This window comes from Magallana gigas, chromosome 4 (genome assembly GCF_963853765.1).
Source record: "Magallana gigas chromosome 4, xbMagGiga1.1, whole genome shotgun sequence".
Taxonomy (NCBI): Eukaryota; Metazoa; Mollusca; class Bivalvia; order Ostreida; family Ostreidae; genus Magallana; species Magallana gigas.
In genome coordinates this window covers 37514874-37528456 of record NC_088856.1, presented here as the reverse complement: position 1 = coordinate 37528456, position 13583 = coordinate 37514874, and the positions used below count along the sequence as shown (strand labels likewise).

The 13583-nt window shown below is 31.1% G+C and overlaps 1 protein-coding gene across 3 annotated transcripts in view; it reads left to right on the top strand.

The window, feature by feature from the left end:
* LOC117683048 (battenin) overlaps positions 1-13583 on the top strand; it is a 108401-nt gene that overhangs the window by 757 nt on the left and 94061 nt on the right. The window contains exons 1-15 of one of the 3 annotated variants that reach the window (XM_066082348.1): positions 1259-1412; positions 2416-2461; positions 3106-3208; positions 3680-3742; positions 3988-4067; positions 4705-4790; positions 5656-5728; positions 5922-6065; positions 7058-7164; positions 8284-8333; positions 8602-8670; positions 9390-9445; positions 9545-9638; positions 10779-10919; positions 11397-12069. In XM_066082348.1, coding sequence (XP_065938420.1) covers positions 2424-2461; positions 3106-3208; positions 3680-3742; positions 3988-4067; positions 4705-4790; positions 5656-5728; positions 5922-6065; positions 7058-7164; positions 8284-8333; positions 8602-8670; positions 9390-9445; positions 9545-9638; positions 10779-10919; positions 11397-11525 — 1233 coding nt within the window. In that variant the 5' untranslated portion in view covers positions 1259-1412; positions 2416-2423 and the 3' untranslated portion in view covers positions 11526-12069. Of the gene's footprint in view, positions 1-1258; positions 1413-2415; positions 2462-3105; positions 3209-3679; positions 3743-3987; positions 4068-4704; positions 4791-5655; positions 5729-5921; positions 6066-7057; positions 7165-8283; positions 8334-8601; positions 8671-9389; positions 9446-9544; positions 9639-10778; positions 10920-11396; positions 12248-13583 lie in introns of those variants that run through there. The other 2 variants (XM_066082346.1, XM_066082347.1) reach the window with 2 other exon arrangements.

The window sequence follows — 13583 nt, the reverse complement described above, 5'->3', positions numbered from 1 at the left end:
TTTAAATCTAGGATTAATTAAAAGATTGCAATACATGTATTTAGATATTTTCATGAATTTATTAAATCTACAAAGATTGACCAGAAAGTGGACACAATAAAAATATTTTGCGTAATAATGAAATGAAATGTCATGATGTGTTGTTTCTCTGACGATTTTGTAAATCTGATATGGGGTGGTAATCATTGAAAGGATATATGGACTTCGGTGATTATCGTTTTATAATTAACTGTTCCACTCCAAAGGAGAGTGCTGCATCCTCTTGTTTGTTTATCTATTATATAGCGTCATTGTCGTTGTCATTGTCGTCATTTTCTTAATTTTACTTTCTTGTTTGCTTAACAAGAAAGTAAAATTAAGAAAATGACGACAATGACAACGACAATGTTTGCTGAACAATTAGAACTTAATGATCTCATTTTTTTTTATTAATTCAATTTCTTTTACAAGTATTTGATATGTAATATTTTGATAAAATATATATGTTAATAAAATAAAAACATTTAAAGTAGATCCAGTGTTCTGTGACGTCACACTTTTTTGTAAAACTTTGAATTCTTTAAAAATTGTGCAAGATAGTTTTATTTATTTTATGTGAATATAATCACATGGATGTAATTAGAATTATTGGTAGGTTAAAGATATTTTCGCACTTAATTTTATACTAAATTTCCAAATTTTTATATATTTTATCTATGCAAAGGGGAAATAACTCTTTTTCTGACTTTTCTCTCAGTTGTATGTCTAAATGCTATAGTTTTTCTTATTCCAACGATTAATTTTAAAATATTTTTGTAATTTTAGTTTTCTGATAAAGTTGACATTAAAATTAAACAAGAAAAACTAATTTCTGCCTACAAGATTTTACTTTTAACAGAAAAAATTACATTTTTCTAATGCTAAAATAAGCTTTAGTTTATGTTTATCTGGCATCTCAAAAAGTGTGATGACATGTATATTTTTTCTAACAATTGATGACATTTAAGTCTATTAAGTCGAAATCAGTTCGGTTTTTCAACTTTCCTCAGAGAATTTTACGAGTATGGAGCTACCTTAAATCAAATATTTTTGTTTTAATTTTGCTTGAACCGAGATGTCTTTTACGTGAGCCGAGGTGTCTCAAATTTTGGGCCGACCCGTCTTGGCCGAGGTGTCTCGGGGCCGAAGTGTCGTTGGGCCGAGGTGTCGTTGGGCCGACATGTCTGACATTCAGTAATGGTCACTCTTTCGGCATGGAGGTAGAAAAGTAATTTTTTCGGAACACCTCGCGGACCTTCATATGCATAATGATAACAGTGAATGAGTGATGTTGTGACTTGGATTTTTTAAACTGTTTTGTGGCATTTAGGCCTATACTTATTGGTGCGAATGATATATCGTTTATTGTATTTTATACACCTGTTAGATTACAGGTATGATATTTTATTTGATATTTGAATGATCATTAAATAAATTACTGCGTTGAGATTGATCGCACAGGAGGCTGTAAGTAGAAGACTGGGTACATGTATATATACGTTGCAAAAGTTGTTTCCCTATGCGGGGTCAACCCAAAGGTCAAAAGGGAAAAACCCACCTTTTTCTTCTTAATGCAACTAAGTATATGGGCGTCCTGTGATGACATCTTTTGAAATTTAATTTATACCTTTGACATGTGTGTTTCCCCATCTTGGGACAATCAATATACACAACGGAAACAGATTTTTAATGTCAAATGACAAAGTTATAAACCTCTAAACTACTAAGGCTACTGTGAGAAATCTATGGGTTTTTCCCCAAAGATGGCGGCCAAGGGACATAACTTTTGTAAAGTGTGGATTGGTCTATAGTAATATATATCAGAGGCGAGTCCAACAGAGCAAGCGCTCACCAAAATTCCCTATTCCTGCAACACAAATTTTGGCGAGCGATCACGAGCACTCGCTCTTTTGAACTCACCTTTGTACATGGTGGTTTAAAAAAGTATTCAGTGGGGAACTACATGTATGTCTCAAACTGTCGTCATTGTAGGCCAAAAGCACATGACTCAAAATATTTCTTAGCTGAAGAGTTTGGAGTCAAATAGAATTTTAAGCATGGTGTTATATTTCTTATAACCTTTTCAAAGGTGTAATATACAGGTCCAGAACATTGAATCTCCTGATTTAGTTACATGCAAACTGGCAAATAGATAAACTGTAATCGTTGTAATTTGTAAAGGTAATTATTTTACTAATGGTATTGACTGTATTGTGTGATAATTTAAGTGTAGATAGATAAGATAGCTACAGGTATGTATATATATAGTTATCATTTTTCACAAAAATTAAATTAACACAATCATACCTCATTGTTATACTCATGTGGACAGCTAGGGTGAACTTCCATCCTTGGCTACTAAATATTTTTATTTTCAGTGTTTCTTATCTTTTTCAGTTTCTCAGATGATTTCTGAAAAATGGAGAAACCTTATTGGTTTCTGGTGAGTTTGCATAATCTTTCTCATGGTTTATTTGTTTATTGATAACAATTTTTTAAAGATCTATATACATAATTTACTTATGATAATTAATTGTCATTCAAAGAAAGATTTTCAAATTACAATGTACTGTAAGTGTATTGTACCGTAAGTGCATTTAAATGTACTTGCATCAGTACATGAATTGAAAAATGAGTTTTCTTTTAAAATTGCAGTTTTTGTTCTTCCTTGTAAGTTATATATGTAATAACATGTTTTCTTATTTATTTATTGTTTTAAAAATATGGGAAAACAACTTTCTTTATGGTATTACATGTATTTCCCTGGGAATATGCCTCACAGCATTTCCTGTTGTTCTAGAACATTAAGAGGACAAATTCCAAGTTAGAGGAGGAATGTTACATTTGTAATTATAGTAAACAGGTGTTTTTGTGTGTGATTATTAGTCAATTAATCATGCAGGTCTCTAAATGTTCAGTATTAAGCATGATTTTCTACCACCTGTTTCATTACATACTAAAACTAAATTAGAGAACATGTAATAACGAAGTCCGAGTGGCCAGGGCTTGCTATGTACAACCTGCCTTTATGTACAATGTATGTGATAATTTTTGTAATTTAAATTTGGTTTATTTTTTTTCATACAGGATTCTAGGGCTGTGCAATAACTTTGCCTATGTGATTATGTTGAGTGCGGCACATGACATCTTAAAAGACCAGGAACAGAAAGATCACGTAGAAAGTCACAATGTAATTATATATAATAACAGAAAATTATTAACTGAGAATTTTAATGATCAGTGAATGACTTTTGAAATGGTGAAATGGTGACATTTGGTAGTTGACCTTTTAAAAATTGGACAGGAAACAAAATTGACAAAAGAAAACTTTAAAATTGTTTTTATAAATTTGAAAATTATCAAATCAGTTCTATACAATGGATTTTGATTATGGTACATGTACAACATACATATATAGTGATATACATGGCCTCCTCTATCCACACCCCCCTTCCATTCAACATTACCTGTACATTAATTTTATAATTATACTCATTACCTGTTTGTATTAAGTTCAACAATATTATCACATTATGATTGCTATAGATTTATTTTGTTTTTAATCAAACTTATATGGAAATCTGTTTGTTTGTTTAGAGTGTAGGAACAGGTTTTTTTATTTGTGATAATTAATGTACAATTTATAACAACCATTTTGTAGACTACAACAACCCCAGCTCCTGTCAATGAGTCCTACCTGGAATGTAATGAAATTTCTACAGGGGTAAGATTTGTTTTATGCTGATTTCTGATTTTCCATTCATTTTTAGATGAAAAAGTTTTGGCAACAAACTTTGTTTCAAATTCGAAAGATTTACATTTTTTTTTCAAAAATAAATTATCATTGTTAAAACTTTTCGACAGTACTGTAAATGTAAAGTTTTCAGCTGTGCTTTAAATTTATACATGCATTTGATTCGTAAAATTGTATTCCATATGTTTCTTTAACTTTTTTGTTTTCATTTGAAGGCGATTTTATTGGCCGATATTTTACCCACACTAATAATAAAGCTGACAGCACCTTTCTTTATTCTACACCTCAGCTACAAGTAAGTACAAAACATCTCGACTGGTAGAACTGTAAGCGCCCTCTTGTGTACCTTGCAAGCAAAATATTCTTTTGGATGACATACTATGGAATACCATAGCTGCCTTATGTGGCTATTTCATAAGAAGATGGTGCTTTATTTTATCATGCTGTGCTTTATTATATGAAGATGGTGCTTTATTATATCAAGGTGGTGCTTTATTATATGAAGATGGTGCTTTATTATATTATGCTTTGTTTATTTCATGTGCTGTATTATAAGAAGATGGTGCTTTCTTATGTGAAGATGGTGCAGCTTTATTATATGAAGATGGTGCTTTATTTTATGAAGCATCTTCACTAAAAAAAGCACCCTCTTCAGATAATAAAGCAACATTTTCATAGAATAAAGCGTCATCTTCACCACCTTCACATGAAATAGCCACATAAGGCAGCTATGGCATCCCATAACATAAAGTACATTTTTTCCAAAACTTGCATGAATTTCAGTTTATTACCTGCATGTAAGTTTACTTTCAGTTTATTGTATTTGGGTTTCTTCTGGATGTTCTAAAGATTAACTAAAACTGAAGTTGAATTAAATTACATGTTATCAAAATTTAGTTTTCAAATGTTTTATTTTTCTGTTTTTCCTACAGAATACGCGTTTTGACCTGTGTGCTGTTTTCACTGGCAAGTTTTCTTGTAGTGTCTTATTCTACAGGAATATGGATGAGCATCATAGGTACGGTATGAGGATGATATTTTGTGATTTTGAGGGAGTTATCTATCATATATTAAATACAAGTAATGATTATCAGTAAAGAGATATTAATATGTACCGTACATTATTTAGCATGTTTACCATAAGTGGTCATATATTGTGTAACAGTATAAACTCGTTTATAGCGAATTCCAATTTTAAGGGACCATAGAAGAAACTTCCTTATAGCCCTAATTCGTTACAAGTTTATAGCAAATTTGTAACAAATCTTATAGCAAATTTGTTATAAAATAATTAGCTATTAAATACTTCAAACTATCGTAAATTATAAAAAATCAATATTTATATATTGTAATTTACAAAAAATGTCAAAATTATGAATAATACATGTATATGAATTATAGTTTTTTTTATGTGCATCCTAACGTTCATGTACCTTCAATGATAATGAAACATATTCGTTATATGAATGATAAATTAGGTTAAAATTGTGCCAGCGGGAATCTGAAAAGTACTTCATTACAGCCCTAAATTTGTTATATAGACTGCAATTTTGACATAACACCAGTATATCCATTGTTTACAAGTTATCAGTGTTCGAGATATCGAAGTTCAACTGTTTTAATAAAACTGTGTTAAACTGAATCAGATTTGGTGTTAACCTTTCAAGCAACCAAAGTCTTTATTTATTCAAAACATTCTATTGTTGATAAGTTAAATTAAAATATGAACTTAATCTTTTATCTAATATTTAGAAAACTATGAATTATCTAACTGATGGATATTAAATAATGTACTTGGGTTTTTTTAAAATTAATATATTCATGTTTACTTTAGGGATATATAACTATTGAAGTTTGATAATGTATTAGATATCTGTTCACAGGAGTGGTTTGTGCCAGCATCAGTGGTGGTCTAGGGGAAACAACTTATTTTGCATTCTCTTCCTTTTTTGAAAAGTAGGTCAAAATTAAAAAAAAACAAAATAACAAACAAGGTTATGAAGTATCTTTGAAAGAAGTTTCATTACATTTGGTATATTTTTAATATTAAGTGAGAACAAGCTCCATTTCTGCATTGTTAAGCTAATGATTTCTAAAATCAGTTTTTTTAAATAAAAGTTAAGTTTATTAATATTATTCCTTGTTTTAGGAATGTTATATCAGCGTACTCATCGGGAACTGGGGGCGCTGGGATATTTGGTGCTCTATCGTATGCTGGTTTGACGTCGGCCGGTCTGTCGCCTAGAAAGACGTTACTTGTGATGACTATCATACCTGCCCTCATGTTTATCAGGTAATATATTACACAAGTACAGGTTATGTACAACCTAATATATACACAGGTACAGGTAATGTATTTAACCTTATACTGTGGAATCATCATTGTTCGTGGGGGACCAGTATCAGGCTTTCGTGGGTAACCCTTGCCCACAAATTGACATCACCTCGAACCTATACACAATCATTTGTTGAATATTTATTAAAATTATCCTGAATACACTACCAACGAAATTACGTCCCCATGAACCAGGAAAACTTTGGCTACCCACAAACATTGACCCCCACAAATAAAAATGATTCCACAATACAGTAAAACACGCTTATAACCAAGTCCCAGGGACGGCCAATTTAACTTCGTTATAATCGTAATTCGTTATATCCGTCAAGTTTACAGCATGAAAAAGAGACTTGGGGAATGAAATTCACTTCGCTGTAAGCGTCAATTCATTAAAGGCGTGTTCGCTATAACCGTGTTTTACTGTATATACACAGGTACAGGTAATGTATAACCTAATATATACACAATGTCAGGTACATATGGCATTGCGTGTTGTGTCTGGGCAGAAATCAAATGTTCTGATAACTTATTTTATTAAACTTACTCCTTACTATTGAACATCCTTGTGACAAGATAAAGACTTCATGTAGATCAAAGATATTGATTAAACTCAAGGTCACATTGATTAAAGAATTTGGTCAGGGTTGGCTATTGTTTAATAGGACCATGATTGTTTACCGATTGTTTAAAAGTGATATCAGTTGTCCGTGCAATTACAAGATAAAGGGAATAACTAGGTTTTATGCTTCCTGTTACTAATTTCAATGCCCCATATTTTGTACAGACAAAATCTCATACTATTATCCTCTCTCTCTCTCTCTCTCTCTCTCTCTCTCTCTCTCTCTCAATAACCCTCAACAGAAATGAAATCTATTAAAATCTAATATCAATCAATATGAACAAGCCATCAAAATTGACTTGATCATTATATATTAATTCTGTTTCAGCTTCTTTATTGTGATAAAGAAACCTAGACAGTTCTATCAAAAAGAATACATTGTCAAATACAGTGAGGACACCAGTAGTCTGCTGAAAGAATCAGAAGATGCAGATGGTAAGCGAATCCACCATCTTGATTTTAAGAAATCACGTTCTTGAGATATATTGTAAAGTTAACTTGATCAAGATTTTTGTGTTACCACTGCTTGCGAATATTAATTGTTGCTTACAATTGTTAACTTATTTACGTAAAAAAGAATATGTAAATTGATTGCATGGTCATGTACTTGTTTGACGTTTGTTTGGATTCATCGCCTTGGTTTAGGTTTTGGCCATCCTCACTAGACAAGGGTTTTCAATCCACTTCCCTTTCTGTTTCACATTAGGGGAGACGCAGATTCAAAACTTTTGCAACCAAAGATTGTTTAAGTCGGCTGTTTGCAAAATGTAATGTTAAATGATGAGTAGATAGCTGCTGTGTATACAGTCCACCGGCAAATCTGCATATACACATTGTAGATACAGGATTCAGTTCATCATTTCATCAAATAAAGAAGATAGAATAACTCTATTACTAGATTGAATGTTATTGCAAAATTGATGGGTTGGCATAAAACATCCATACAAATACATATGGGAAATGTTAACTTTTTGCTGATTATTGATTGATGTTACATTTGCATGCATTACATGTATAAGGAATAAGGAATCATTCTTTGAATATTATGAGGTGATAATTTCGGTCGGGGCGTGATCAAATCCAATAAAGCCCAAAGGGCATTATGATAGATTTGATCATGCCCCGACCAAAATTATCACCTCATAATATTCAAAGAATGATTACTTATATTTATATTAAATAGAAATAAGCAAATCATTAGATTTCGTGGTGGTTCAATTTTCGTGGAATTCGTGGGTACCTCTCATCCACGAATTAACATCCTCCACGAATTGATAAATTAGGGTAATAAAGTCATATTTCTTTTATAGGTTTAAGCGAATACACGAAATTATGTCCCCACGAGCATGTAAAATTTAAGCAATCCAGGAAAATTCGCCCCCACGAAAATTAATGATTCCACAGTATTTAGTACAAAATTGATACATATTGTTATCACAGGCAAAGACTCTGGAAAATGTAAATATATGTAGTTAGTTCAATTATTAAGAACAACTTTTGATCTGAAACCTTAGACGTGGACCCTCAATTTATACTGCTGTTTTTCTTTTTCAGATAAAATAAAAGGAAGATTAACATTGAGAGAAAAATTACTCCTTTTAAAAGTAAGTCATTTGAAATTATACAATGCCATGTACTTGCTATATGTACAATAATTTAGCAAGAAATGGAATATGAGGTGACCTTATCAAATGGCCTTGAATACAAGTCATAGGGCAAACATCAAACATCCAGATGAAAAAAAAGATGAATGTAATTTGAAGAAATTTTAAAATCGGAATAATTTTAATTTATGACTGAATATTATGTATATAACGTGCATGACTGTCTGTGTATTACTTACTAACATTCAAACAGCTGTTTTATTTATAGCCACTGATGAAATACATGATACCTCTGTGTTTAGTGTACATCGCTGAATACTTTATTAATCAGGGATTAGTAAGTACATTTAAATACTTTTAAACTTCTCCACACTGGAAACCAAAAAAATTATTTCTCATAAACCAGGTTTTTAACTATAATAAATGTTTTATGACAAAATGCAAAGCAAAAATGTTGTTAAATAAATGCACTTTTAAAAAAAAAAATACTTTTAAACTTCTCCATGCAGCTTTGAAACCAAAAAAGTTATTTCTCTTAAGGTACCTCACTACATCGTGAAATAGTTTCTCAAATCAGCAGGAAATTAATTGATTATGATAGAAAGCATGATGTATAAGAAGTACGTATGTAAAATAGGCGAAAAATGTGCAATTTTAGATAAAAAATGATGTTTTCAAAAATTCCATTTGGTAAACATAAACAAAAGCCCCAGGTGGATTCGATCTCATGACCTGAGGTTCACAAGCCTGATACTTTAACCACTGAGCTATGATGATATGCATCTGAATCGATTGATACAAACAGTTTAACAAAACATTTAAATTGCCATCTTGTGACGTAGTGTCTTAAAGAGTATAAGACTCGGTGTAGTGAAGTACTTTAACCAATTTTCAATTTTTTTTAATTATAATTATTATGACAAAATGCAATGAACAATTTTTGTTTAAAAGCACTTTAAGCCTCAATAAGGTTTTAAATGACGGATAACTCTGTGCCTTGTAAGTGTTTTAAACCATTTTGCTGTTCAATAAAATGATGGTAATTGAATTTTTTAGTATGAACTTCTGTATTTTAATCACATTTGGCTCTCTGAGAAAGAACAGTATAGATGGTAAGTGTTTTGATCATTTCCCAAAATTTGGAATTAAATCTTCATACAAGAAAAAGCAGTACCAGGTTAGTTTTATATGACTGTTTCTTATGTTGATAGGTATCAAGTGGACTACCAGTTAGGCGTGTTCATCTCCAGGTCATCTGTCAATGTGTTCAAAATCAACAAACTGTGGACTCTTCCAGTGTTACAGGTACAGAGAGAGAGAGAGAGAGAGAGAGAGAGAGGGGGGTAGTTACGAAGAGAGAGAGAGAGAGAGAGAGGGGGGGGTAGTTACAAAGAGAGAGAGAGAGATTAGGGTAGAAATAGAAAGAGAGGTACATAAAGAAAGAGAGAAGAAGGGATACAGCTCTAAAGAGATGCACAAAGAGGATGTTTTCGGAATGAGAGAACAAAATAAATGTGAGCAAGAACTAAAGGAATGTGAGCAAAGCACCAAAAAAAGAGAGGACAAATAGGGGGTAGGAAGGAGACAATTTATGTGATAAAACTATATCTGAGTTTGGCTTTTTTCTTTGAAGATGGCAACATTAATTTTTTTTACATCTTTGTATACGTCAATGTGTTAATTATTTCCAGTTTAAGCTGCATGGCCTGATTTTTTCGCTATTACATTAAATTTTATTGATAATAAAATTGCCTTACAAACCAATTATCTTAGAAAGTTATAGACGTTCGCCTATTTGCACTAGCAGAGTCGGTCTCCTTTCAAAGTAAATACAATTATTTCTATATAGGCATACAAAAAAACAAACCAAACTGCATCATGATAATGTTTAGAAAAGGGAACCATTTGGTTTTGTAACCGGAGTGATCAGGTTTATTCAACCCGCATGATATGCATTGATTGTAAACAAAACAAACTTCAGAAATATTAGTGAACAAAATGTACACAGGTTTTTTTTTTCTTTTCATTTGCCAAAACATTTTGACCTTTATTTATAGCGATGTCAAAGTCGTAAAACAATCATACATGCAGCCGCCTAAATTTCAGGGGCAAATTTCAATATGTGATGAAACAACGTGGTACCTTTTGTTTCGTTCATTTTTAAAACAAAATTTGTACATCATTTATATCATTGTAATATGGCTTAACTGACCAAGAAAACTACTGCAATGTCTTATATTAATTATTATACACATATTTAGCATAACCATTGTTTAATAGCGGTCACAAAATTTGATATAAAATTTGACCAATCAGCTTTAAAAGGGAACACCTCAGTCAACTATTTAAAATACATGTACTTTGTCGGAGGCTAAAAATACTGTGCTTACCAATTAAGAGATAACAAACCATTTAGACTTTTAAATTCAATTTGGTTTTTTGCAGTGTGTTAATGTTGCAATACTCACAGCCCAAGTCTTTCTGCGGTTCATCCCCAATATCTGGATCATCTTCGCCCTTGTCCTGTTTGAGGGACTTTTGGGGGGAGCCGCCTTTGTCAATACGTTCTACAAGATCTCAGAGGATGTAAGTACATGTATATAGTACTTCTAAATGCTGGTCAACTTTGTTATAGGTATTTTTGATTAAAATTATATTGCGGGTATAATTCTTTTATTTGTGGTACTTAAGTGTCAAGATGCAATTTCAGTGGATCAGATATTTAGTGGTGCACATTGTTTAGAAGCATGTTCAAGAAAGAAACGACAAAATTAGATGTACATGTAATTGAAAGAGCAAAACCAATGTTTCTTAATAAAGAAAAATTATGCATTATTTTTATCTTCATAATGTAATTTTCCAATTAAACATTCTTCATAGTTTAAATGAGGCATAATTATGATTTATTCTATTTTCAAAGTAACACAAAGTTTGAGAATTATAAGGCATATAAATTATAAACAAACAGCATAGAAAGTGCCTCAGTAAAATTGAACCAGGGTTTTTATGTTTTGAAAGTTAATAATGATATGTTTTTATTTCATTTTGAGGTTTCTATTACAGATTGAGGCAGAATTCAAGGAATTTAGCCTGGCAGCTGCTACCATTGCTGACTCCGTGGGAATTTCTATCGCTGGTGCGATCTCTATTCCAGCTCACAACCATATATGTTCACTCAATCTGAAAATGTGAATGTCTCCTGTATATTGTATAAAAATGATGACTGTATGGACATTCTCCAACACTTTGTTAGTGCTAACCATAATTAATTTCTATATACTTAAAAGACAACAAGTATTTTAATTTGATGGCATATAATTTTGTTGGAATGTCATGATAAGTCTGCCCCTCTTTCCTCCCTTCTATACCATGAAAGGGATACTACATGCACAAATACATGCTGGAATTTTAAATCTTTTAGAAATAGTCTGTGATGAAATGTCAATATTTCTCTTAAATATCAAGGTTAAGTTGCTATGAATATTCAAAGGCTTGTGTGTGTGTTGCTAAAATGTATAAAATAATTTTGAATGATGATCATTTGTTAAATGGATATTTAATTTTGAAATATTTATGCAGCATGTAAGTGTATAAGCTCCAAATGCAAAGTACATAATATTTGACTATATTAAGAAAGATAACTCTTTGCAGAATAAATGACTAATTTATAGAGAATGTTTTAACATTGATATGTGCAATTATCTGTGAAACAGATGTAAAAACTTTGTCTTAAATTGTCAGATTAAAACGTTAACTGTACATTCAAATGGATTATTAAATCCAACATGTTCATCAAATTTAGGTAGCAAGGTCTTGTATTTTTGAGAATAGAAAATTTAGTTATAAAATTATCATAAAATGTTTGATATAATTTTCTTCTTCTGACTTAAACTCTGTTTTTTATTCTTAGTTCACCACAAATTCCTTTAAAAAAAAAAAAGGAATTAGTTAATTTTTACGTTGTTAATATACAAAACATGTACATGTAATACATGTGAAAATGTACGTGTATATGTGAAAATGTTATGTGCAAAAACTCTTTTGTATTGAATTGAATTATATTCATGTTCATGCTTAATTTATTTCCATAAAAAGTGCCAAAAAATGCAAATCTAATACATTTATGATTTATTTTTACTTCCAGTTATTTTATCTGCATGAAAGAGAACAATCACACCTCAGTATTGAAGATATTTTGAATGTTTGATTTAATTTGAATATCATGACTTTATTGTATCAGTTCTTTAAATTAGAACACATGTAAGAGCATCATATTCTTAAACATTTTTTAAATTAAAACATTAAAATGCTTTTTTTCGGTAGTGCATGAGAGTATGAAGGTACATGTAGCAGGCATTGCAGAAAAAATACATTAACTGTGTTATATATTCCTTTGGGCTTCACAAGATTTGATCACGAGATCAACCAAGTTTATATCCCACTGAAGGTTATAAACAGAGTTTATTAAGTTTACCATCACACATGGTCATTTTACGCATAACTACAACGATAAAGGTTTTTATCTATATTAAGAATGACTGCGTATTATACTTGATGTAGCGCCTCAAGCATATTACTTCAATATGTCGTATATTTGTCATTGCGGCTGGTTTGTCTGTTTGTATTAAGTTTTCTTCACTTAATTTGTGTAACACTCGGCTACTTAAAGATTGTCTATGCTGTCCACATATAACCAATATGGAAAACAATTGACACATATTGGGGTAAAAAAAAAAACACCCAAAATTTAAATATCACCGAAATCTTATAATCTAGATTAGCATTTTAAAATTTGTTACCGGCCACCAGATGACACGGGAGCGTATTTGGCGTCTACATTTATTGGGAAAAAAAATTATTATAATACATTGACATGTTGTAATTTTCATCGACTTATCAACATACAATAAATTGTGTCTTTTTATTTATACAAATATTTCATATTGTATTGATGTGATCCTTCCTAATTTAAATCGTGTTATAAGTTTGATTGTTGAAAATTGGTTTTTTGCCATCGAGATAGCCTGTTTCCCTGAACTACCCACAATGCTACTTTTGCGGAGCATTATGGGTAAGCCAGAGAAACAGGCTACATATATGTTTTCCCCACTGATATACATGTATTTATCTTGTAAATTTTATCCATATATTTGAAAAATATCGTCTAACGACAATTTTCATTTTTCATAAATAATTCTTATCAAAAATTGCTTTAATATATTACCTGAACTTCCTTGGTAGAATTTTAGG